Genomic DNA, 27,211 nt, shown 5'->3' on the forward strand with positions numbered 1-27,211 from the left:
AGGTGAGGGGGAAGATTAGCTAGACGGTAGAGTCTGTCGGACAAACAAAGTGGGCACTCAATAAAAATAATTTCCCTGCGGTGCTTTTGACCGCGGCGCGACTACTCGAAGGTTAATAACTCCATGAGCAGAAAAGACTGATACGTCCCTCTTCTATTATCTTTTTAAAACCATATTCGGTATCCGGATATTGTCCTTTATTCGTCATCCGGATTTAATCAGTTATCCGAATGTTGTATTATCCAGATATTATCCGTTGTCTTAATTTTATAAATTATCCGGATATTATCCGACATCCAGATATTATCCCTATCCGTCAACCGTTTTGTTATCCGTCAACCGGATATTGCAATCCGGATAAGTTTCTATGCCATATCACAATAAAAATTATCCAGATGTGGTCATCCCTTATCAGCATCGTCATAAGCATACACGAACTAAATGTCTTCAAAGTCTGCTACACAAGAGCAGGGGCGGATCCAAGGGGCGATCATGGCGATTGCCCCCCAAAAAGGGAATCTTTTTTATTTTATATATCTAAATTAAACCCATTCCAGAGTTTTGAGCTCTTAAAAGTTGCTCTAAGTAGGAGTATTATCAACCACCGAGCCCCCTGAAGTCCATCGTAGATCCGCCTCTGAACTAGAGAATGGGAAACATTTATTATTCACATTCACTTTGCACATCTCAACAAATATACAATATTTTCTTTCACTTCCATCTACTACTGCATTCTACTGAACTGTAACGACTTTTTATGTTTAAAAACAATTATTCATTTTTCAATAATTGTAAATGTTTATAAGTTCAGTAACTGACCATGAATAGATTCAACTAGAAGTTTTTTTGTAACGAAGAAATAACAACATGAACTGTGAAATATCTTCTAACAAATTGTCGAGAGTTGAGAGTCGACAATCTTTACTCTTTCGTTTACCGATTACCTCGAAACCGCGGTAGCCAGAATAAGCCGAGAATAAGAGACTTATATTAAGAAAATAAAAATCTCAGGAAAATGCAGAAGTCTTTTACTTTGAGAGAAAAAAGGAATGAAATCTCGAGTTTCTAGTTCTGTTAGTCTTGTAGCTCTTAGTCCGTGCCAAAGTACTGATAGAAATATGGCCAATGAATTATGACTATTTTGTAGAACATTCCACTTTAATATCACAGGAAATTCTTCTTCCGGCTCGCTTGGTTGTGAAAAGTTATAGAGTGTACTGGTATACTATATAAAGTATGTGTACTGTCGCTTATTTGTGATAACAATTAGAAACAGAAGTAAAAGGTAAATTACAGTAATAGTTTTCTGTTAATTTTTGTATTCAAGTGGAGGGGGAAAACAAACTTTTATCTTAACATTTGTTCTTCTTAAAATTTTTATTCGTTTTCACACCCTTCCCCCTCAGCATTGAATACGGAAATGGAGAACTTATTTAGATTTTGATTGTTGATTCCAGTATATTTCAAGCATCACTTCTCGGACCTGGGCCTGTGATATGTCGATACATCGCTATCGTCGATATCTTTATTATTATATATCATCGTTCGATATCGCGAATATATGAACATGAATATATCATTTTAAATTTTCGATATCGATATTCGGGGGGCGGTGAGGTATAAGGGACCCCTAAGACTTGCGATGGATGAAGAAATTAAACTTACTTTTACAATGTTGTTTTCTAATCAAAATATCTTTATTACCACAAATTGCAATGTAAATACACCCACTTGCAAATGTGCAATATTATATCGTATAATTTTTTAGGAGAGAACTTTTCTGTTCCCTGAAGAAAGCAACAAAAAGTCACGTGCAAAAGCAACTGCTTTCAACTTTGAAATAGAATTACCATAAGAAAGTTTTTTATTTCTCTCTCTTGGATATTTCCATCCCTTTTAGTCTTTGGGATCGCTCATTAACAAAACGTGCACACATGATCGCTGTATGCATTCATGCTCTTAGGCAGAGTCAGAGATTTTGAAAAGGAACGACTTTTTAATAATAATAATAATAATAATAATAATAATAATAATAATAATAATAATAATAATAATAATAATAATAATTATTATTATTATTATTATTATTATTATTATTATTATTATTATTATTATTACAATGGGGTTTCCAACTAGGGCCCCATTTCTTTATCTTGTATGGGAGGGCCGCAAGTCTGCTACGCCACTGGTATCCCCTATTCTGTGTTTGTATCTTTTTCGTTTCGTTTACCTATTTGTTTTATTTTTTGCGGTTAGGCATTTATATCAAACCTTTATATTATATAACTTTTTCTTTTTATGAGTTTCTTTTTTTAGGTGGGGAGGGGGGAAAGAGAGAAATGCTTTCTTCTTATATCTTCTTCTTACCATTCACCTTATTTGAACTGCTTAAGTAAGTCATTTTGTAACTTTTGATTTCATCCAACTCCGTGACAATAATAAAATTGTCATTCTTAACAATTTTTTCTCTTATTCGCAGTTTGCCACACTGATATATTTTTGACAAAATTGAGATTTGCTCCAACGCTTTTCGAATTTGCAACCAATCCAACGGCCGAGCTTTTTGGGTTGCCTGCTATTGCAGGAAAAGGAGAATTGCAGGTGGTAATGCAATTTTGGAGTCGTGTATAAAACATGTTTTGCGGTTGCCGATAGTATTTTATTTTCAATGTGTTATGTGGACCTTCCTCTTCAGTCAGCTGTAACCAGTTCACCTGTGAGTGTCGTGGTGTGAAAGTGCTGCGGTAAAATAGGCAATCTGACAGACTTCCAAAGAGGCATGATCATTGTTGCCCGTCTGGTTGGAGCTTCAGTGGCAACAGTGGCAAACATTGTGGGGGTATGAAAAGCCACTATGCCCAACATTACGAGAGCGTACACAATTCATGGCCAAACCACGTCTGCAAAGCACAACACTGGTCGAAAGACAATCCTGTCAGATATTGACCGTGTAATGCTCCACTTCGTGATCGATTACAAAATTGTGTTTATAGTTATTTCATTTACTGTTTTTATAGTTTTGCTGTTCTGAAAATTCTTACTTGTGATGTTCAGTCGTCTATTCATTTAAAAAGTTATTCTATATTGTTACTATGTATGTATCATACAAATTTTTTACAGGAAGTAGACAACTTGGATTTTAGTCTGTACCATATATCTACGATTTTATCTAAAAAAAAGGAAGAAAATTGTACGAAAAAAAAGACAAGAGGTTAAGATCATCGAACGATGCGTATGAAATTAATCGGAATGAAATTCTAGAAGTTCTTGGACCCATAGGGTCCTCATAATGTTTCCTTCCAAAACGATGTTCCTGATGTCTATTGTATAGCTTTATATTAATGTATCCTCAAAATTTTAGTTTCTTTAATGAAGTTTGATAGGAATGATTCATGTATGGTTTTCTGGATTTCAGCTTCAATGTCGTTCTGAGTAGCTTATTTACGACCTGTAAGTGATAGGTGAGGATGTATATTAATTATGAGAATCCGTATGAAAAAAACTTGTTGATGATTACGATAAATATAATTATACTATTTGAATGGATTGTGGTTATTACGTTATTAAAGATGTTTATATAAGCCAAAGAGGCAAGCAAATAAGTAATTAAATAATATTAATAAAATGGCGTAATTTATTGAATATGAATAATATATATATAATTACTAGAGATTCGTTTGAAACCTGAATTGTCTTACATGGCCGTCATTCATAGAAGCAAGCTACCTCATAACGTTATTCAGCCTAACCTAGCTAACTAATATACTTACCTGGAAATCCTAACCTTATCTAACCTATCAGCATAACCTAAAACACAGAAGAATTAAAATACTTACCTGTCAGTGATGATTGTTCTTTTCAAATGTATATTGGATACATGGGTACGTAGAGCTATACTATATGTGGGCCTCTAAAATTTCAACATTCTTTGTTTTCTGTTATTATTGGTTATATAGTTTCATCTGATTCGTGGGTGAAAGCTTTTCTTCCAACGGAGTTGGATTCTGATACAAAAGACTGAGATGCATTATATGATACTTTGCAAGATCTCCTCTTGCTGGCGACCATATTATGGACTGGTGCCATCTCGTGGTGATAGCTATTTTCTTGATGAAGACTACGAGATGTCATCTTTACAATATGTTTGATGTGCACCTATTCCAATTTCATTTTCTATGGAATTTCAGTGGTTCGATGGGCTGCAGACTTTCGATACTTCTGGAAACCATATGGAAATTAATAATGAACCACCATTGTCTGCTGTCTTTCAGCTCCACACAGCAGATGGGGTGCAGTTTCAGAATGGCGACACCATCGCAGGATCATATTGGAGCTGAACCTATCTAATTGAAAATCAAATAGAATGTAGTGGTACTGCAACAAAATGTTTATGTCTACGACTCAGAAACTAGGGAACATTTTGAGCATTTAACGGACGTCGGGAAAAGAAGAAGGTTATGGGAGCCCGAAGGGTTAAATTTTTGTGCATTTTGCAAAGATAATGCAAAACCAAAATATGAATAATGACGGTCAAAAAGATATATGTGGTAGTGATGTGAAAAAGAAAATAAATGAACTAAGTCATAGCCAAGCGATACCGTGTATAAGTAAAGCAGGTGTACAGGCAATCATGATGAGAAATACGGAAGAAACTGATGAATTATGTAATAAAAAGGTGATAAAGAAAATAACTTGAGTATAAATGATGCCAGTGAAGTTACAAAGCATTATTTATTGAATTTGATATTATGTAGTATTGAAGAATTTAGTCTGTTTTTCCAGTCGGAGACGGAAAATCTATGTAAATATATGGAAGATGTGAAACTGGAATTGAAAAGTGAAATAAAGCAGGTAGTTACTACATTGAAATCTGGCACTCAGGAAACTAACTCGGAAACGAATAGTGTCGTAGAAGATACAAATGAGAAAATAGTTGCTGGTAGATCAAATGAAGTAACTGATAGAGAAGAAACAAATACTAATCGCGAAAAAGCAAACAATGCTGTGATTAAGTCCAAAGAGAACGCAATTATTGATCCTTTGAAGGAAAGTGATGTTATGGATGACGACGAAAAAATTCACTTAAATGAGGATTCTAAAGATAATGATGTTGATGGTGAATCAAAGAAGAATACATTTTGGAAGCAACAGGTGGAAAGTGCTGATAAACCAAATCTACAAAGTACTGACGATAAACAAATAGAGAGTAAATATGAATTAGAAGTGGAGAAAGTAAATGAATTAAAGGAAGAACCAAAAAGTCAAGATTTTGAAAGCGGATATATTACTGAAAGGAAGACTGGTAATGAAGAATCTCAGGAATTAGATGGTTTCGATGAAGTCAAGAGAAATGAAAGTCACCTGGAGTATACAGAAGCTGACAAATACGCGATAATAGAAAACGACAAAGACACCGACATCAATGCTAACCTAAAAAGTGACAATCATTACAATTTGCAATCACGTGAAAATTTTCACTTCAAAAGGTGTAGGAGAAAATTTGCAATAAAGAAAAAGAAGAGAAAGAAATTCAAAATAAAGATATTTGATGAACAGGCAGAAGAAGAAGCCACAGTTGATAAGATGTTCAAAGAGAAAGAAAATTAGAAGACAACTCATATAGAATTTTCGGAAGAAAAAGAAGAAGAGAGAAACCCCAAAGCAACTATGCAACCTGAAGAAAGAGAGGAAGAGAAGAAAGAAAATCGGACTGAACAAGAGATGGAAACACCATAGGAAGAAAGACAATAAAGTAGAAAAGGAAATACGTGGCAGAAAGCGGAAAAGAAAGAAAGACAGGAAGAAACAGGCATATAATGAAAAGATTTGGGACAGAAGAAGCTGGAGATGAAAGAGGCGGAAAAAGACAAAATCGACAAATGGATGTTGTTTCATTGTGTGTTGCAATTTATTATATCATTCAAGGATCAACATCGACTAACGGATGATTAAATTTTGTTCTTGTTGTTTATTATGTTATTACCATTGTTTTGTTTGTTGAACATCTAACCATAAATGTATGCCTTAATACACTGGTCCCTATGTTATAACCAGTCGGAAAAAATTATGCTACTTTTAATATACATCCTTAAAATTTTATGTAGCTCAATACTATTGTAATTTCAATTATTTCCATGTTTAGAAAGAAAAAGAAATTATTTTAAAATAATGATACTCAACGGATTTAAACAAATTTAATAAAATTTTATCTCAAGATAAAATTTTTGTATGGCCCGGGAAATTGTAATGCTCCACTTCGTGATCGATTACAAAATTGTGTTTATAGTTATTTCATTTACTGTTTTTACAGTTTTGCTGTTCTGAAAATTCTTGTTTGTGATGTTCAGTCGTCTATTGATTTAATAAGTTATTCTATATTGTTACAATGTTTGTATCACACAAATTTTTTACAGGCAGTAGACAACTTGGATTTTAGTCTGAACCATATATCCACGATGTTATCTAAAAAGAAAAGAAGAAAATTGTACGAAAAAAAGACAAGAAATTAAGATACTCGAACGATTCGTATGAAATTAATCGGAATGACATTCTAGAAGTTCTTGGACCCATAGGGTCCTCATAATGTTTCCTCCCAATCCGATGTTCCTGATGTCTATTGTATAGCTTTATATTAATGTATCCTCAAAATTTTAGTTTCTTTAATGAAGTTTGATAGGAATGATTCATGTATGGTTTTCTGGATTTCATCTTCAATGTCGTTCTGAGTAGCTTATTTACGACCTGTAAGTGATAGGTGAGGATGTATATTAATTATGTGAATCCGTATGAAAAAAAACTTGTTGATGATTACGATAAATATAATTATACTATTTGAATGGATTGTGGTTATTACGTTATTAAAGATGTTTATATAAGCCAAAGAGGCAAGCAAATAAGTAATTAAATAATATTAATAAAATGGCGTAATTTATTGAATATGAATAATATATATATAATTACTAGAGATTCGTTTGAAACCTGAATTGTCTTACATGGCCGTCATTCATAGAAGCAAGCTACCTCATAACGTTATTCAGCCTAACCTAGCTAACTAATATACTTACCTGGAAATCCTAACCTTATCTAACCTATCAGCATAACCTAAAACACAGAAGAATTAAAATACTTACCTGTCAGTGATGATTGTTCTTTTCAAATGTATATTGGATACATGGGTACGTAGAGCTATACTATATGTGGGCCTCTAAAATTTCAACATTCTTTGTTTTCTGTTATTATTGGTTATATAGTTTCATCTGATTCGTGGGTGAAAGCTTTTGTTCCAACGGAGTTGGATTCTGATACAAAAGACTGAGATGCATTATATGATACTTTGCAAGATCTCCTCTTGCTGGCGACCATATTATGGGCTGGTGCCATCTCGTGGTGATAGCTATTTTCTTGATGAAGACTACGAGATGTCATCTTTACAATATGTTTGATGTGCACCTATTCCAATTTCATTTTCTATGGAATTTCAGTGGTTCGATGGGCTGCAGACTTTCGATACTTCTGGAAACCATATGGAAATTAATAATGAACCACCATTGTCTGCTGTCTTTCAGCTCCACGCAGCAGATGGGGTGCAGTTTCAACCGGAGGCATTTAAAACGGATTGTAGCAGCTAAAAATAAGACTAACGCAATAACAATTACGTTTGAACTAAATTCCGGCCTAAAGAGTCCGGTTTCATTGAAAACAATGCGACGGGAACTTCAAAAAATGAAACCTCATGGCAAGACCGCTATATTCAAACCCCTGGTAACAGCAGTAAATGCGAAGAGGCGTATCCAGTGGTGCTAGGAGCACAAGGCGTGGACTCATGAGCAGTAGAAACGCGTAACATGGTTCGATGAATCAACCTTCACCTTGTTTCCAACAATCTTTCGTGTTTACGTATGGAGAACACCGTCGCAGGATTATGATACAGACTGCCTCATCACAACTGTAAATCATGGGGTGGTTCTGTTACAGTATGTGCAGTGATATGCTTTTTTCTGCAGGTCCCGTCAAAGTCCTGAATGGAATGATGAATGCTAATGTGTATGAGGCCACTTTGAGGGACCAGGTTCTACCCATGGCCCAAATATAGTTCCCTGATGGTGATGGCATCTACCAAGATGATTTGGCGCATTGTCACGCTGCAAAATCTGTGAAATCATTTTTTGAGGAACATGACCACGAGCTATCACACCTCCCCTGAGTCCCACAATCACCAGATCTGAACACACTGAGCCATTTTGCTTTAAGTTAGAAAGGTGTTTTTGGTCTCATTACCTTCCACCAGCATCTCTTAAGGAACTGTTGCAAGTTTTGGAGGAACAATGGTACAAAATTCCACAGGCCACGATTCAGGATCTGTATACGTCCATTCCATGTCGGATCCAATCTGTTTTGTACGCAAAAGGAGGCCCCACACCATACTACATATGATTTTTACACTTTTGCAAACGTTTTAGATTTTTTGCCTTGTACGTTTCGTATTGTATTATGTTTGAAGTTATACTGGTACAAGTCATACTTCATTAAAATAAAACATATACGTCGACATAACAACTATTGAAAATCATCTCTTACAGGAATAAATTATTTGAATTTTATTATAGTACAGAAATAAGCATGACTTAGGTAGATGCAATTTCATCATCTCGAAAAGAAGGAAACAGCTTAATTGAATAGTTTTGTTTCATGAATTGGGTTGTGGACTGAACAACAGGAGGCGCAATTTTATAACCACAGCAGCAGTTAATAAAAGATTAAATTTTTAATAATTTTCCTTTGCTGGAATGATTAGGAGAACCTAAATTGGTGCGTAATTTCATTCACACAGATCAAAACACATATGATCTATGAGAGTCTAATAAGCTATGGAGTGAAATATGAGTGTTCCGAAAGATTAAGTACAGAAATGAGATTATTTATAAATACAAATTGAGGAGTTGGATATTATAAAGATGTAACCGAGTTTACGCTCTTTTTGCAACGAACGCATTTGTGGTTTTGCCATGCTTGTTTGGCCTCCTTGTAACATCTCAATTCAATATCGGAATAAAATGTTGCAATTTTTTTTATGTAAAAAAATAATTTTTCAAATTTTTTTCTGCAACTGCATGTTTCAGTCTTACATCCTTGTTGCATGAAAATCCTCAATTAATAATGTCGTTAGTGAAGTACTAGTAAGTAAACAAAATATATTCGTTACCTACAGTAATAAACGGGAGTGTTACTACCTAACTAATAACTAGCGATTTCGAAAAATTGCTTTGTCGAATCTCTTTTTATTTCAGTATTACAGTGTTCTCGGAGAAAATATACCGAAGAATAAGAAAATAAAATGCAGCATGTATTCCTACATACTTAAAACCTACATCATGCCAGAGAATCAGTTAGCACTGTAGCATTACACTGATTTACGAAATTATATAGACTACCTGAACTTCAAATGTCCTAACTAGACTACTTTTTTGTCTCTGGTAGCCACACTAAAGAAAAATATAAATCCCTGGCAAGATTGAGACTTTAAATTTAGGTCAAAAATACATGTTTTATCTACTTGTCAACTAAACAGTTCACATACATAACATATATATATATATATATATATATATATATATATATATATATATATATATATATATATATATATTAAATGACAATAAAGCGGTAAAATACTTTAAGGATAGCTTTTGTTACTGGATATAGATATTTCGTGTTAAGAAAAAGAAAGTAATTAAATTACTTTCCACAATCAATATGCGCTGGTGAGACCTTAGCCATGATCGCCATCATATGTATTGTTTGCATAAGTTTACATAGCGAACTAGATTATTCCCACCACTTTTCTTACAAATGTAATCTTCGCCTCCATTCATCTTTTGTTTGTTCATTTGCTTACATTTAACGTTGTTTGCTATCCTTAACCTATATGAGGCACGGACTTACTAACGTAACGAAATTACATTTCATTACGGGAGAGTATTAAAATTTGCAGTATCACGATAGTTTGGAAATCTCTAAAAGAGTTATTGTAAATATCAGTACACAGAGAACTAACGGATCTTCGTGTATCAAAGATACTGTCCATATATTCACCCACTTCTGCTATCGAATTATAGCAAATCATACCACTATTTTATTATTTGTACCAATTTATCGCTAACGTGATAGATACCGCCTTATTTAGTATCTAACTTCATGTTGAGGTATAATATTTATTTTTTGATACGATTTTCATTGTACCAAACCCTGTGTTGATCACTGTTTTACGACATTTATATTACTAATTGAACATGAGCGCACTCATCCTCTAAGGTTCAGTTATTTCTTTGGGTTTAGTGTATAACTCATATCGAAAGGTACTAAATTGTAGCGTTAATATGAGCAAATTTATTTTGCTTATACAGAACGCCAATAGTATTCTTAATTTCAGAAAAGACTTTCTGCGAAAATTAATGTTTCTTTCGTGGCGAGAACCCATTGCTTTCGACTTGAAATTTTAGATTTTACTTTAAATAGCACTTACCTTTTACTTTATTTGGAGGCGCATACCAAATGGAATCCAATTGTTGTAATATCTTATATGAACACCCCAATATAGATAACGCAATAACCTGCAAATATATTAAAAATTAGTGTAGATGAAACAAATATGTGTCAATATAGTGTCTGTTGAAATCACTGTAATATGATTTTAAAGAAAACCCAGAGTTGCATGTTTCGATTCACAGTCAAACTTTTCGACACTGCAGTAATTCTATTTGAGAAAAACTACACTCCTTAACCAGTATATATATTCTAAATTAGATCTACAATCTTTTTACAGTAATTTATGTTTATATTCGGCTACGCTCCAGAAAATACAGTTTCGATGTTTGCATTGCCATTTATGCACATATCTTTCAATCAATTCAATCATTTCAATCCCATCATAGTAGGTGGCTAGATTCACCGAATATGTTCGCTACTTTTAACACTAAGCACAAGGGGATTGCAGAATCGAGTCAATGAAAATATACATTAAATCACAATGTTCTATTACCAAAGTAAATATTTAATATGATATCACGGAAGTTTGAAAAAGACCTGTAGGGGAAGCGGAATGCCCCAGTGTATTTCTTTTCTGTATTCAACTTTATAATGTGTGAATAATTGTGAGGCCTTAAATAAAATCTTTGCCAGATTACACAAGACGACCAGGATACATTGTCCTGAATGTGCATGAAAAACGAAACTGCAATGATTCACGAAACATTACCGCATTATGTTTGATAGTTTGAAATACCAAAGAGTTTATATATTTCTGCAAATAGAAGGACGGTTCATGAAAAGTTTCACCAAAATGGCATTAGTATTACAAACTTACAGACACAAATGTCAAATGTGGAAGCATAGAAATGATAATTTAAGTTATTTCCTAGCCTCATTTACGGAACAAATGGTAATTTTCCTCGCACTATCTTTAATGAATGTTCGTAGACGCAACTACTATATTAATTTTGGAAGTCTAAAATTTTTGGTGGGATAAGAGCTTAAGAGGGATGAACTTGATATTCATTACAATTTGAATAATCCTGGGAGCAAATTTAGCTCCCGAAGCCAGTAGTTATTTCCCCTAATAAGTGCTAGCCAGTCAACGTAGAAGTTTGTTGTTTTATTTTTCAGTAACCAATGAGTGTTTTTCCACTCGCAAATTCTGAAATCTCTTCATACAGACAATTAGGAAGCTCTTTGCATATAGATTTATTACAGCCCAAACATAATATTTACTATACTCCTTAAGATACTTGGAAGCCCAGTAAGGTTACTACTGGGATATCCGAAAATATATAGAATATAATGTTAATGTTTAAGATGTTTTATGGGGAAACTGAACGAACAACTGAAGCGAGGATCAACACCACATCACAGTATGTATTTGTGGTTCCATGGGTAGGGCGATTTTGGTGGAATATTATGTGAAATACGAAAATGTCATTTTATTTGGTGAGGCGGAAGAAATAATATCACAGGAAAAAAAAGTCGATTAAAATAAACGTAAGTATTAATTAAAAGAGAATATATTTCAAGTGACATTTAATTTTCTATCGTGAAGATTAGAAAAAGGAAGGGGTAAAATCACTTAACATAAAATAAACGTACATAAAAGTAGTATTAATATGAAAACGGGAAACAACTATAAAAGAAAGGAAAAAGACAGATAATATATTTTAATTTAACTTTGCCCAATAAGGTTTGAAAATTGAAATATCACTTAGAGTTGGTTTCGGGTATCTCTAATACTCTGGAAAATATATCTCAGAGAATCGAAAACCTCTAAGGCTGTTTCTATATTTCCCTCAATATACAAGGGGTAAACGGGAATCGTAGCTCAGTTCAGCTCTAGCGCTATTTGCCTCTGGTTCGATCTCACACAAATTGACTTTGACATGAACAAAACCAGTTTGTATGAATTTGCGCGGCGTTGTGTTATCGTGCTTCCATCCGCTTTCTTCATTTCACCATTTTATTCCTCTGAAACATCATCTCCCATAGGCGCCGACTTTGGGGGGGCAGGGCACTCCTGCCCCCCCCAATATTTAAAGGTGGGGTCCTCGCCCCCAATATAATCCAGTTGAGGAAGAATTACCAAAGAGGAGCAAGAATTTCTGTCGTAGATTACGTTGTGCCTTTAATTCAATGTTAGAAACAGCCTTCTTATTCGATAAAAAGCACCGTTTTCAAATCGGCGTTTAACCCTTTTAGGATTTCCACTTTTTGAGGTAAATTTTAGACTTTAACTCAAACAGCTACTGCTTTCTTATTATTTATCGTAGGATCGTGGTTCATACCTTGTTTTTCTCAGGATAGATCATACTTTCCAACGGTAGCACTCTCTTGTCCGTATTATACACCAGAAATAAGAAAATTAAAAAAAATAACGAGATTTTTCGAAACAATTTGAAATTTTTGTGCCCCTCTGGCTTGGACCTGGGTTCACGTAAGGATCCGAATCTTTTAAAAAAGTCTTGTTACATACATAATACGTGCGCAAAATTTCGTTTTTGTATCTTGAAAACTAAGGTCGGGAGAAATTTTTGAAAGTCTGAAGGTGACCCATGTTTTCATATATGTATATAAATAGAGGAAGTTCGGGTACTATGGAATAGACGGATAATATGGAATACCTCATTAGCTCGCCTGTGATGTGTTGCTTCCAAGCGGAGAGGAAAGAAACTACTATCTCACGTCCCCATGATGCTCTACAGTCAGTCTCCATGTTTTTGTGACATTCGTTGTGTTGGTAGACGTGAAAATCTGATTTCTTATTCAGGAATACTTTTACAGGTAAGTGGTATACAACCTGTATTCTCCTATAGAAATGTAATGGAACAACAATTCTTTATTTACTATGACGTTGGATATACAGAGTGGTAGTTTGATAAGCGCTATTATAATATACGCCTTCGAATGCGTTTAACAGCTCTTTCATTTCCAAGGTGGCGTGGAGGTCAATATGGAATATCCGGAAGAAAAGCATGGTATTCCGTATGGTATTCCGATTACAAAAATATCTATCAGTATTGGGCAATTAAACATACATTTATAATGACAACAATGTTAAGTGTATTTTTTATTACAGCAAATTTTCTGATGATACAAGGGGTGAGCTTGGGTCCAGCGTTCATCATGTTTAATGTGAGCACACAATGACTGTGCCGATCCTGAAGCAGAGTATTATATTTATGACTTTTGCAAGTAATCCCAATCAGTTATGACTTGGCATTCAGAATGTTCATATATTGTCACTGTATTCATTGTCTGTTTAAAAATAACTCGTTTCTATTCTATATAGCATTTGTATTCCACATTTCACGACTATTTCATATTACCCTCCAAAGTGGTTTCTTTACAAATTACAAATTTTACCCACCCCTGTAACGAAACTTCTTTATTAAGATATACATAAATAAAGCCAAATATGTAAGGCGTGTACTTGTTTTCCTTTTGGTTTCAATGTGCAATTATTATCAGGTTGTAAAGAAAGTTATTGCGGTTTTTGATACTTCTATTTTCAATTATGTGTTTTCAACTCAAGTGTCGTTATAATATTGTGATATATATTGTTATATGTTGTTTTCTAGTTTTGAGGTTGGCATTTATATTTGTGCACACTTTCTTTTGTGAAATTGTAATTGAGATCACTTCTTCACTCTCCACCCAGTATGACAAAGTTGGTTCTGAGTCCAACTCCCTTTTAGCCTCGGTCTTGAAAACGTCTTTGGCCTACTGGTTTGAAGATGATGAGAAAGTGCACTGAAAGCCTTAATAATGGGGGGGAGACTCGTATTTCAGTGGTAGAGCTTGTACTGGAAATCGAAACCCAGGTAACATATGAAGACTGTGAGCTGAATCTAGATAGGGAGGGATAGCTTGACTAAATTAAAGAGACCAATCCATTTTACATTTTATTTATGAGAATACGAAAAAAATAAAAATGAGAATACAGATGAATTTTACAAATCGGTTACTTGGAATTACAACTTGAAATTCTTACTACATCACGTTTATGGGCACAACCCTTTCGTTACCCAATGGGTGCTAGAAGGTTTTTATGCTAAGCCGCGATTTATTGAAAATAGTGAAATTGAAACTTCGTACATCGCAACTTGCATTGGCCCAAAGGGAAAAGTGTTAATTCTCGAAGAGGGAATTCGGTCTCGAGTTGACAATAACTTCATATTTGTAACTAAACATTCTCAAGGTGCTCATCCCGAGTTGAGGGGGAACTTAGAAAAAATAATCACATACCTGATTTGACGACGAGCGGCCGTAACAAGGGGAGACACACTCTCGTAGTCGGCAGGCTGAAGAATCACCCGTGCCGGCGAACAGGCCTCGCTTATATAGGCGCTTCGTCCTACGCATTTCTGCCAGTCTGACGTCGCTCGAAAGCTACGTCACGAGCCTCGACGAGCTTGGAGAAACATCTTCACGCGCATGCTCAATAGTGGCTAAGACTTCTAGTTCTTTTTATGATTTTTCCCTATCACGCCGGGGTTGAAATTTCTATTTTACATTTACTTTTACATTTTTTATTTCACGCATAGCTCCAAATACATAATGTTTTCATGTATTTATCGCTTGCGTGGTATTAACTACATTTGCATTCCCGGACCCGTCGCTGTGATCTGAGTAAATCAAAGCCAGGGTCATACCACTATTACATGCGTGTGGGTTGGTGTCAATGAGGCATCAGGTTGCTAATACAATCAGAGAATCACCTGACTCCGTTCTCCCTTTCTCTCTTTTCCTTGCTGCACACTCAATTTGAAAAGCGCGGGCGTCTCGCCCCATAATTTGAGTCCGGCTTAGGACTTCGAGGCATAACTGTGTAACAGTTATCCGCCGACCTCGGTAAAAAAAATAAAATAAAAAATGCTGAAAGTTATCTTCCTGATATTTATATCTAAATACAGAAACGGTTGTTCAAGGCAAGTTGCTGGGAGTTAAAGGGTTAATATAGAACGGGCCTTACGTAAGGCGCTAAGAAACTAAAAATAACTTTCTTGAGAAATTTGGAGATCATTAACGGATAAATTGCAAGAGAGCGGGATTGTAAGATTTCATGCGTTTTGACTATACTACATTTAAATGCTACAACAGTTCTATTAACAAAATAGTAGATAAAAGAACCATGTTTAGTACGAAGCTTTATGATTTGGAATTTGTAGAATGAAACCTTACAATCATGGGATCCTTTTAGCTTAAAATTGTCAAGAGGTTTTGTGTGAACTCACAATAGTAGATTTTTTTAAAACCAATTCCTAACCATAGTATTAAGCATGCCTTTGAACCATTTACGAATACGACTTTTAGTATCATAAAGGAAATTAAGATTTTGTGAGTTTACTGATTTGCTAAGTACCATTATATTTACTGTACTGAGTACAATTATAGTCCTACGTGTTAAATGTGATTGTCTCAAGCTACTAATATGATTTAGCTAGGACTTAAAGAAAATTCACATTAAATACACTCAAAAAAATTAGCGTGAAGCGCTTTAAAGTTTGACTGATTTGAACGATAAAATTACAGTAGCAGTTTTCCTTGTTTATAGTATAACTAAAAGGGAAACACATAATGATATAGAATAGTACACTCGATTGTGTTTGCCTTAATTTTTAAAATATTGCGGGGTTGTGCCTTACAGTTTGTGAACAAAATTCTTTATGTTGTTTCAATAGACCATTTATAATTAATTAAGCGTACTCTACCTTCCTATGAAAACAAGAATTAAGTGACTATTGAATATTTATGGCATATAAAGAAACTATAACTTGGAAAGTATTTGATTACAATGTTACATATTCTGTAATATATTTATTGTAATATAGAAGCGATTGCATCCTGAATGCTTAAATCGCGTATGTAAAAAAAATAACTTGAATAATGAGCAACTAGCGATTAAAACACAATGCTTAATAACTGTTTCAGGTGCGTTTATACACATTTTATATTAAACTTCATCCTAATGTTATCGAAGAATAAATCTTACATTATTAGCTATTGCTCTTTACATTGGTTGCAATAAGTGTAATATATTACAAACTTAGTGTATAGATCTGTTCTATACAAGTGAACACAGTATGTACATGTGTTTTTTTTTAACTTCTACTCAGTCTGTTTGCTATTTTGACCTCGATTTGGTTTCTCTCATCGAGAAAGAAAGTAAAATAATCATGCGGCGGCAACGGATGGATTCCTATAATGTCACTGAGAAGTTTGTAGCTGCAATGACGTATATTTAAATTGGACTTGAGTATACTTTAAACAGGGATTTATGCATGTATGTATAAATGTACGGATTTACTACTAACAATTTCTTTCCTTTTTTTAGCTATGTCAACTCTTGTTGTCCTTATATGTTCTCTGTATTTGTCAGCATATTGGGAGTCTTATAGGAGAAGAAGAAGGGTAACTCATTCGTGCCCGGGCACACTCACACAAAGAACAAAAAAAATATTCATCCCAATATGTTGGCAAAACATTTATTTTGGTATTAATTCGACATAACTTTCCCTGTGACGCGTCTAACATCCTTGGTATGGTAGTTATGGTAGATATGGTAGGTTTGGTAGATATGGTAGGGCCCTAATTCTAAAAATGACTTATTTGCTCCTCAGATTAATTGTAGCGCCGCCGACTAAGATGAGTGCCTATTATCCATAGTAGGCCATGGGTATTTAATGCCTTTTACAGCAGCGAAGGGAGAGGGGGAATGGATCCCAGGAAGTAACTTTTTGTTTCTGACTGTTGAAGAGTATACGAAATAGTCTTTGTTTTTTTTTCACAATTTCACAATGTATACTTTTAAGCTCTATCTATAGTCATGTATGTACTTATTCCGGTATGCCAGAGGTCATGTTTGACTACGTGTACTTCACATTTTGGGGGTTTATATGATATATGAGATATTCAACACACTCAATAAATAATATACTTCAAGTTTTTTTTTAATTTGTCTAAATTGAGGCGACTAGGTCTCATGAGCGACCTATATGTTACGCTCAACATTCCTCGTCCTCACTATCGCTAGAAACTTCCGGCTCGAGTGAGTTATCTCGGGGGAAATACTTCATTAACCTTTCAATGGTTACAATCTGAGTGTGGTTAGGGTTCGCTACTAATTTAATTTTATAAGCATTTGTGGGAGAAATACCCCTTAAGTAATACGGTCCCATAAACTTGGGTGTCAACTTAGGAGAAATATCCTTCTTAGGTAGATAATTTCTACACAATACTAAGTCACCAACTTTTAGCTTAATAGGTTGTCTAGTGCGATCAATTCGTAATTTAGTCTGCTGCTGTGCATGCTTCATAGCCTGCTGGGCTAACTTACGGATTAACTTGAGTTGTTTCTGATGTTTCTGTATGATCTGATTAACGGCCTGTACGTCATTGTCCGTCTCGTCATTTAAGGACTCGACCTGGGGAACAAGTTTTCCTAAATAAAGGTTTTTAGACAAAGATCTGGTTCGATCTGAACTATTAAAAATAGTCAGAGTAATATTTCCATTATCAGTAAAAACTGGACCTCTGGGGATCAAACAGGAGTGCTAATATCGAATTACTTTGGACGGTAAGAATTCCCAAATATGCACGTTCCCGTTTTTCTAATGTTTCTAACTGTCCTCTATTTGATTGGTCCTCTACAGGCTCATATGGCGCCTGTGAAGCCAGGGGTGTCTTTACAGAGTGTTGGTTCTTTTTGCTATATTTTGTTGCATAGAACACTTTCTTTTTCTTTCTGGGAATAATCTCTGTACCCGAACTTTCTGTAGAACTAGCTACCAAAGTTCCACTAGGGCCTGGTTGAGGGTCAAGACTGCATAGATTCTTTTCCTCTTTTTCTAAGTCAGGCGAAGTGGTAAGTTCCAGCTCAGGAGCACTGGAAGATACCTTACTTTTCTTAGTTCTTTTACGTCTTGCCTTTTTACGTCTATTGACTTTTCCATTCGTTTAATTCATAGGCTCCGAGGGAAATTCTGTAGTTTTCCTGGAACACACGAATACTCGAGAGGAAATTTCTTCAGCATGGAGTTTTTGTCTCTTATCAGGTACACTAACAACGGGATTTATGGGATTCACGGTGACCAATTTTAGAGACGGATCCTTACTCCTAAGTATGAGGTTCCGTTTCCTATAAGTTGGTTTGTTTCTATGAGGGGGGATAGAGAAAGCCGTTTGTCTAGCATTATCGTTCTGTATTGATTGGGAATCGTTAAACGATCTTTTTCCTACCGACGGTGGGTATCGTTTAACATGTTTTAAGTTTAAGGTATGAATCACACCTTGACGATACCCATATGTACCTTTTGGGATTGTGAACCATAGGTCTTCAACATGATTACCGTCTTTATCTGCTAGTTCCAAGTATTTCGAATGAATGGTTGTGACATACTTGTGCAAAAAATCTATCCCTAAAATGACATCATAGGCGCAAAACTGTGGGTCAACTATAGCTACGTCTAGAAACCTTTGTTTGGTTGTTTTCAAGTGATCCTTGAAACAACACGCTATTCTCACCACAGGAATGTAGTCCGTGGGTTGGGCACCTACGCCACGAAGCTTTACATAACCCTTCAGTCTTTCAGTTAGTGGAAATCTTGGGGGTAAGAGGGTTTTTGAAGCCAGCGAAATTTCCGAGCCTGTGTCTCTAAGACCTTGCGCCCAGCGGTCTCCTATTTTTATCTTGACTGTACAAAGCTGCGCCTGCCCATGGCCGAGGCCATAGGTATTTTGGTGATTGTTCCTATACATTTTGTAACCCGGTTCTGCTACTACTTCGTCTGAGTAACAAGAATTAATCTGTACAAATCCAGGTTGGTGTTGTTCTTTAATGCTTGACCAGTCCAAGCGGTCATTTTCCCATATTACGTCATGGCTAATTCTCTGACTAACTAATCTTTGTGCTGTGTGAAATTTTCTAAGATATTGTAGGCACTGTTTGAGATTATCGCAATCATCCACTTCAAGCATCAGCTTATTTAGAATGTCTGGCAACAAACTCATTTTAAGTTTACTTATCAATTCACTTTCATTAACCCAACCTCGTAAGAATTTCAAATCCTTTATTAACTTATAAATGAACGCTAAAGTACTTTCATTGGATTGTTGTTTTCTTGTATCAACGTCGTATTCTAATCTTGCAGTATACTCAATACTAGGAAAAGCCTTTTTAAGTTTTTCCTTCATCTCGCTATAGTTTAAAGGTAAAAGGTTTGCTAGGTCCACTAAATAGAAGGAGAAAGCTTCCCCTTTTAGGCAGTAAGGAAGGTAATTTACTATTTCTAGGGTTGACCATTCGTATATGCTAGTTACTAATTCATATTCTTGCAGGAAAAGTTCCACATACTCATGTCTATTACCAGAGAAGGAGGGAATTTTAACATTTGGATAGATCTTGAATGCTTGTTGTTTAGCACCAATAGTAGAATTTTGATTGTCACCCTCGGGAGGAGGGTTGCCAACTTTGCCTGTTACAACACTATCTGTAATTTTAGGTTTCTTAAAACTATATGGTATGGATGGCTCGGTAACCGCACTAGTTTTAATTTCTTGCTTAGATTTTAAATTTATATAAGGCTTATCCTCAAGATCTAATTTTAAAAAGGACGAAAAATTTGATTTTTGCTTATCAGAGGTCTTATCTTCACTTGATGAATGTGAAACGGGCTCATCTTTCAGATCTAAGGACCTGTCTAAAGAAGCCGAGGTGTTGAAGTTTTCAGACACGGACCTATAGTCGGTATCAGTTACGCTTTTATTTTTTAACTCGGAGGTTTGTTCTGAACTATATTCTGATGTATAGGATTTATATTGTTTGCTAAGTACTGATTTTTCTGTCTTTTCCCCTTCGCTAAATTCTAATTTCTCCACTGGGGTCGTGGGTGTAACTACGCTACTAGATGGCGAAACAAACACTATCTGTAAGGGATCTAACTTTTCCTCTTGTTGGTACTTTTTCATTTCTTTGGTTGCAGGTGATTAACCAGTTTCATTATAGGAACTAAATTTAGAACTAGCACTAGCTGAAGGTTGTAAACCAATATCTTTAACTCTATCAGTTTGTTTGTTAGATTCACTTTGGGTTGGAGAGGTTGAGGGATTGTCTTTATTTTCTACCTCATCTAAACAAGTTACTGACGCACCAAATTCCGCGTAATAGAATATTTTACCAATGTTTTCGTTTATTCTACTCTCAGACCAGGAATTGTTGTCTTCTTCTTCTTCTTTCTCAATTTGCTTCTGATGGTCGGAGGAAACTGAGGGAAAAGCATCATCACTTTTCTTCTCTTCGTTTAACCTCCCCTTAACTGGAGCAGGGGCGACGAGGTCAGTTCTCTGGTCAGCATCCTCTGTGGGAGGATCTTGGTTCGCTGCTCGGAGAGTAGAAACCGTGGGAGGATCCCAATGGTCATATCGGAGTTTTTCTTCGGAGTTTCATGAAGGTTTTGACTCATCCTCCAGGGATGACGCAGGAGGAGACTCCGGGTTGTCGTTTTGTATTTGCGCTATTTCTTCGTTTTGTAATTTCTGTAGTTCATATCCCAACCAATCGTCTTTCAACGATTCACCCCCATTTGAATCTGCACTACTAATATCTCCGTTTGACCACCTAACTTTACTAACTACACTGAGTATATTATCTATACTGTCCAAATATTGCAGTTTTTCTTGGAGGGTAAGGCTATTTTCAAACATGACAGGGTTGGTTTGAGTCGCGGTTGTCCGAATAACCTTAAGTTCGCGATCTGTGTCAATCCGAATCATTTTAGGAAACTTATATTCGGTCTGAACGCTAACATCTTTCTTTTGAAAAACGTCGGTTTGTATTTTTTTGTCAAAATTTCCAACTACATTTTCCTCTGGTAATAAATCTTCAAAGGGGGCTGAGGGGTCAGCTTGAAATAAAATACCTAATTTCTCTTCGTCGTCACCTTGGCGACGAACAATTGTGACCTGTATTTTCTTGTTCCGTAGTTGTTTAGTTAAAGGTCGAATTAAGTTTCCTACTGCTGGGGACGGTTCTGTTTGTAATGAATGCTTAATCTGGTTTAATAACGCTTCATCGTTAGATTGTGTTAGAGAGCGCAAATCATTTTCATTATTCTCGTCAGGGCTCTCAATTTTCGTTTCCCTTGGTTCGGTTTCTATGTTTGCATAAATTGGCTCTTTATTCGTTGAAGTTTGGGGTTTGAGAGCAATATTTTCGTAAATTGGTTCTTTACTCATTGTGATTCGTGATTCAGTACTTAAGTTAGCATACATAGTTTTAGGACCGATCTCAGCATAAACTGTTTTATCACTACTACCAGCATAAAAAGATTGAAATGTCGGTCTTTGCATTTCTAACGGCGTTGTAGGATCTGACAATTCGTATTTAATAGGAAAATATAGCGTTACTGGGCTATCTGGTTCTTTTGAGACACCAATATCTTTATTTCCTGAACTTAACACTAAGTTACTTAATCTATTTTCCTTATCAGCTAACTTATTATTATCTAAGGGTCTTTGGTTCGAGGGGACATCAGGTATTACACCTGCTGTTGTTTCTATCTCAATTGTTGCTTGAGGGCATTCCTGACCTGCAGTTATTAGCTCTGCTATTTTTAGTTCATCTTTTAAATTTACTTCCTTCACTAGAGTTTTTGGATCTACCCCCGGTGGGGTCTCGTCAGTATCTGAATTTACATATATCGTCCTCGGAGCTGGCGTTGGTTTTTCACTTGAACCAGCACTTTGTATTTTTGTATCATTTCTAGTCGGGATAGGGCTAGACGCGGCAAGCGGCGTTAGATCGTAGCCACTCGCCGGAGCGTCAGGAGTTTGCGGGCTAGCGGTCGTTGGTTCAAGATATCTGGGCTGACTCCACGTATCCAAGTATCTCGGTAATGGATTCTTTTTCCAACGGCCAAATTGCGGAGAAGAATGCCCATGAACTTTTATTTTATTGCATTTAATACAATAATAATTATTCCACCGATCCAAAATATAACGGTGTTTGCCCGTGGGTGTCTTAGGACAATGGGATTGCCCTAAATCTGATAGCTTTTCTTTTATTTTCTGCGCGAAGCTCATTTTTGATTTATAAATCTGTTTTTCAAGTCAGTGGCCTCTTAAACCAGGGCAGTGGGTAAGCAACCTATTTCCTCTGACATAGTAGGAATTTAATCACTGATAGCTACTTCCCTCGGAAATGCTACGTCAAATTTTTTCGTATTATGAGACTTATTATTATTTCAATATCTTTATTTAACTTCCTTTGAACTTGAATACTCAACTTCCCTTTCTTTATAAATTTTGCTTTACTTTTTAGAACGGGAAACGGAAAGTGACTAGACAGCTGTTTATAACAGATAACTGTTTATTTGTTCACTTATGAGGAGTTTACTTTTTACTTCAATTCTTTGACTTTTTTTAACTTTATTTTTTAAACTATTTTTTTTAATTCACACAGGGGAGATTACGAACATCCAACCATTGGATCATGTACCTGCATTTTGATTTTTGGTGTCGCATTTGCATAAAGGAGAGTTTTAGGCAGTTATTCCCAGGCAACCGTCGGGCGTGCACCCCTAGTGCAGGGGGGCCCTGTTGAACCAAGAGAATAAGATACCTGTGATCCCCAAGCTTTGCATGGGAAAAGGATTTTAGACACTTATGGCCAGACAAACCGTCGAACTTTCATCCCGTGAAACGGGCGGTTCTGCTGTCTAGAGATAAACTGCCTGTGATCCTCCCCAAATAAGTGGTAAGAATATTAGCCACTTATCGCCGGACAAACGAGTCGAACATTCATCCCGTAAAACGGGAGGTTCTGTTGCCCAGAGATAAAACTGACTGTGATCTTACCAAAGCGAGCAGAAGCATAAGCAGATTTAGGGTTTTGCAAGTACATGAGACAAAAGCTGAATTCTGTCTTAACACTCGCGTCCCGATTTTACATTTCCCAAGACACAAGAAAACGTCGTGAGGTAAACTGAGACTTGCTCTGCGGAACCTAGCAACTATTCCGCTGACTTATAACAACTCAAAGCGAGAGAAGTTGAGAATAGAAAATTTTCGTCGCTTACTTTACTCCTTGTAAAACGCATTACTTAGAGCAGAAAAATTATACTTGTATATCAGAGTCATAAGCTGAACACCGCCTAGTCCAAGTACGCCACTGAACTGTACTGACTTTACATATTACAGATACACCACTTGACTAGTCAAAAGAAAGACTTCGCGTACACTTTACACTTTTATATATTGAAAACTCTTCGATAAAAAAAATCACTCGCGATTTTCCCTAAAAACGCAACTGAGATTTTTGGTTCCCCTATACAGTGAGTGAGCACCAGAGATTTGTTTAGAGATTCAAGAACACACAGTTCGTTACCCGGCGCCTCCACCATAAAACTGTTATATGTTGTTTTCTATTTTTGAGGTTGGCATTTATATTTGTGCACACTTTCTTTTGTGAAATTGTAATTGAGATCACTTCTTCACTCTCCACCCAGTATGACAAAGTTGGTTCTGAGTCCAACTCCCTTTTAGCCTCGGTCTTGAAAACGTCTTTGGTCTACTGGTTTGAAGATGATGAGAAAGTGCACTGAAAGCCTTAATAATGGGGGGGAGACTCGTATTTCAGTGGTAGAGCTTGTACTGGAAATCGAAACCCAGGTAACATATGAAGACTGTGAGCTGAATCTAGATAGGGAGGGATAGCTTGACTAAATTAAAGAGACCAATCCATTTTACATTTTATTTATGAGAATAGAAAAAAATAAAAATGAGAATACAGATGAATTTTACAAATCGGTTACTTGGAATTACAACTTGAAATTCTTACTACATCACGTTTATGGGCACAACCCTTTCGTTACCCAATGGGTGCTAGAAGGTTTTTATGCTAAGCCGCGATTTATTGAAAATAGTGAAATTGAAACTTCGTACATCGCAACTTGCATTGGCCCAAAGGGAAAAGTGTTAATTCTCGAAGAGGGAATTCGGTCTCGAGTTGACAATAACTTCATATTTGTAGCTAAACATTCTCAAGGTGCTCATCCCGAGTTGAGGGGGAACTTAGAAAAAATAATCACTTACCTGATTTGACGACGAGCGGCCGTAACAAGGGGAGACACACTCTCGTAGTCGGCAGGCTGAAGAATCACCCGTGCCGGCGAACAGGCCTCGCTTATATAGGCGCTTCGTCCTACACATTTCTGCCAGTCTGACGTCGCTCGAAAGCTACGTCACGAGCCTCGACGAGCTTGGAGAAACTTCTTCACGCGCATGCTCAACAGTGGCTAAGACGTCTAGTTCTTTTTATGATTTTTCCCTATCACGCCGGGGTTGAAATTTCTATTTTACATTTACTTTTACATTTTTTATTTCACGCATAGCTCCAAATACATAATGTTTTCATGTATTTATCGCTTGCGTGGTATTAACTACATTTGCATTCCCGGACCCGGCGCTGTGATCTGAGTAAATCAAAGCCAGGGTCATACCACTATTACATGCGTGTGGGTTGGTGTCAATGAGGCATCAGGTTGCTAATACAATCAGAGAATCACCTGACTCCGTTCTCCCTTTCTCTCTTTTCCTTGCTGCACACTCAATTTGAAAAGCGCGGGCGTCTCGCCCCATAATTTGAGTCCGGCTTAGGACTTCGAGGCATAACTGTGTAACAATATATAAGTTCTAAAGCGCGTTTTCTGCTCTGTCTATTCTTTGTATTGGTTTTGTTTTAAAATATTTTTTCCACTTTTTTTCTGGACTTCAAAGATAGCATGGACAAGAGGTAAATTCGCACGATTTCCTTGTTTCAGTTCAAGCTAGGCCGAAAAGCTGCCCAGACAGCTCGTGATATCAACGATGCGTTTGGCCAAGGAACCACTAACGGACGTACGCACAATGGTGGTTCAAGAAATTCTGCAGTGGTGACGAGAGCCTGGAAGATGACGAGCGCAGTGGTCGGCCATCGGCTGTTGACAACGACCAACTGAGAGCCTTAGGTCGAAGCCAATCCACGCACAACTGTTCGAGAGCTTGCTGAAGACTTGGGTGTAACACCTATGACAATTTTCAATCACCTGCAAGAGATTGGCAAGTCAAAAAAACATGATAAATTGATGCTACACGAATTGGCCGAAAATAATCGAAATCGTCGTTTTGAGGTGTCATATTTTTTTCTGCGGAACAAAAACGACCCGTTTCTCGACAGGATTGTTACGTGTGATGAGAAGTGGAACCTTTATGACAATCGGCTACGTTCGTCGCAGTGGTTGGACGTCGGCGAAGCTCCTCATCAGTTCCTGAAGCCGAAACTTCACCCACAAAGATCATGATGACTCTTTGGTGGTCTGCAGCAGGTTTCAACCATCACAGCTTTCTGAATCCGGCCGAAACGATTACAGCGGAGAAGTACTGCCAACAAATCGACGAAATGCACCAGAAGCTTCGACGTATGTGCCCGGCATTAGTCAACAGAAAGAGACCAATCATGCTCCACTACAACGCTCGTCCGCCTGTTGTACAACAGACGCTGCAAAAGTTGAACGCATTTTGCTACGAAACTTCCGCATCCACCACACTCGCCGGACCTCTCTTCACCGACTACCACTTTTTCAAGCATCTCGATACCGTCCTTCGCGAGAAATGCTTCAAAAGCCGAGAGGATGCCGAAGCGACCTTAAACGACTTCGTCGCGTTCAGAACTCCAGAAATCTATGCTACCGTCATTAGCACACATTTTTCCTCGTTGGCAAAAGTGTATTGATTGTCATGGTTTTTATTTCGATTAATAAACGTTTGTTTGAGCTGAGATATGCTCTTTTGAAATTGAAGGTTCAAAACTGCAAGAACTTTCTTTCCAACCTGACAACTGAGTTACAAGCGAAACAAAAATGGTATTCCATAATACTCGAACTTCTTCTATATATACCTATTTTAAAATATATTTAAAAATGTACTGCGTGATTCCTATTTAGCTTAGGGTCATGGTTCAAATGCCATTTTCTTCAGTATAATAAGCCCTTTCCAAAGGTTCACTCACAGGTCCGTATCATACAACTAAACCAGATAATTAGGGAAAAACTCGGAAGTATTTTTGCAAATGCAACCAAAACATTTCGCCCCTCTGGCCTAGGCCTGGATTGACGTAGGGGTCTGAATTTTTTTCTTAAAAATACATTGTTATATACATAATAGGTGTGGAAAATTTCGATCTTGTATCTTAGAAACAAAGGGCAGAAAAATTGTTGAAAGTCTGAATTTAGGCTCTCTCTTTATACAGACACATACGTATATACTTATTATAAAAATTTACTGCGTCATTAATATTTAGCCTAGAGTCATGGCTTAAAGGTTATTTTCTTTAGTATAACAAGCCCTTTCCAACTGTGCCACACACATGTATGTATCGTATTCCTGAACCGGAAAAATTGGGAAAATTTATTTTTTTCTGAAAAAAATCAGCCCCTCGGAACATTTGCGGCCCTCGTGCCCGGACTCGGCTTCACGTAGAGATATCAGAAAAATTTGAGAAATATCCAATGGTACATACAATTCCAATCTGATATCGTGAAAACTACAGGCGTGAATTTTTTTTGATATTTGTCTTAAGAAAAAGTAAAAAGTCACGCCCTTTCGCCCCCACTTGGTGCAGCCAAGTTGACCATCC

The 27,211-nt window shown here is 36.4% G+C and overlaps 1 protein-coding gene across 1 annotated transcript in view; it reads right to left on the reverse strand.

Moving 5' to 3' along the window:
- LOC145681645 (uncharacterized) overlaps positions 1-27,211 on the reverse strand; it is a 238,749-nt gene that overhangs the window by 122,383 nt on the left and 89,155 nt on the right. The window contains exon 3 of the mRNA XM_081753267.1: positions 10,523-10,610. Within this exon, the coding sequence (XP_081609393.1) occupies positions 10,523-10,610 (88 nt within the window). The remainder of the gene's footprint in view (positions 1-10,522; positions 10,611-27,211) is intronic.

This window comes from Thermobia domestica, chromosome 3, assembly GCF_964235325.1.
Source record: "Thermobia domestica chromosome 3, izTheDome1.hap1.1, whole genome shotgun sequence".
Taxonomy (NCBI): domain Eukaryota; kingdom Metazoa; phylum Arthropoda; class Insecta; order Zygentoma; family Lepismatidae; genus Thermobia; species Thermobia domestica.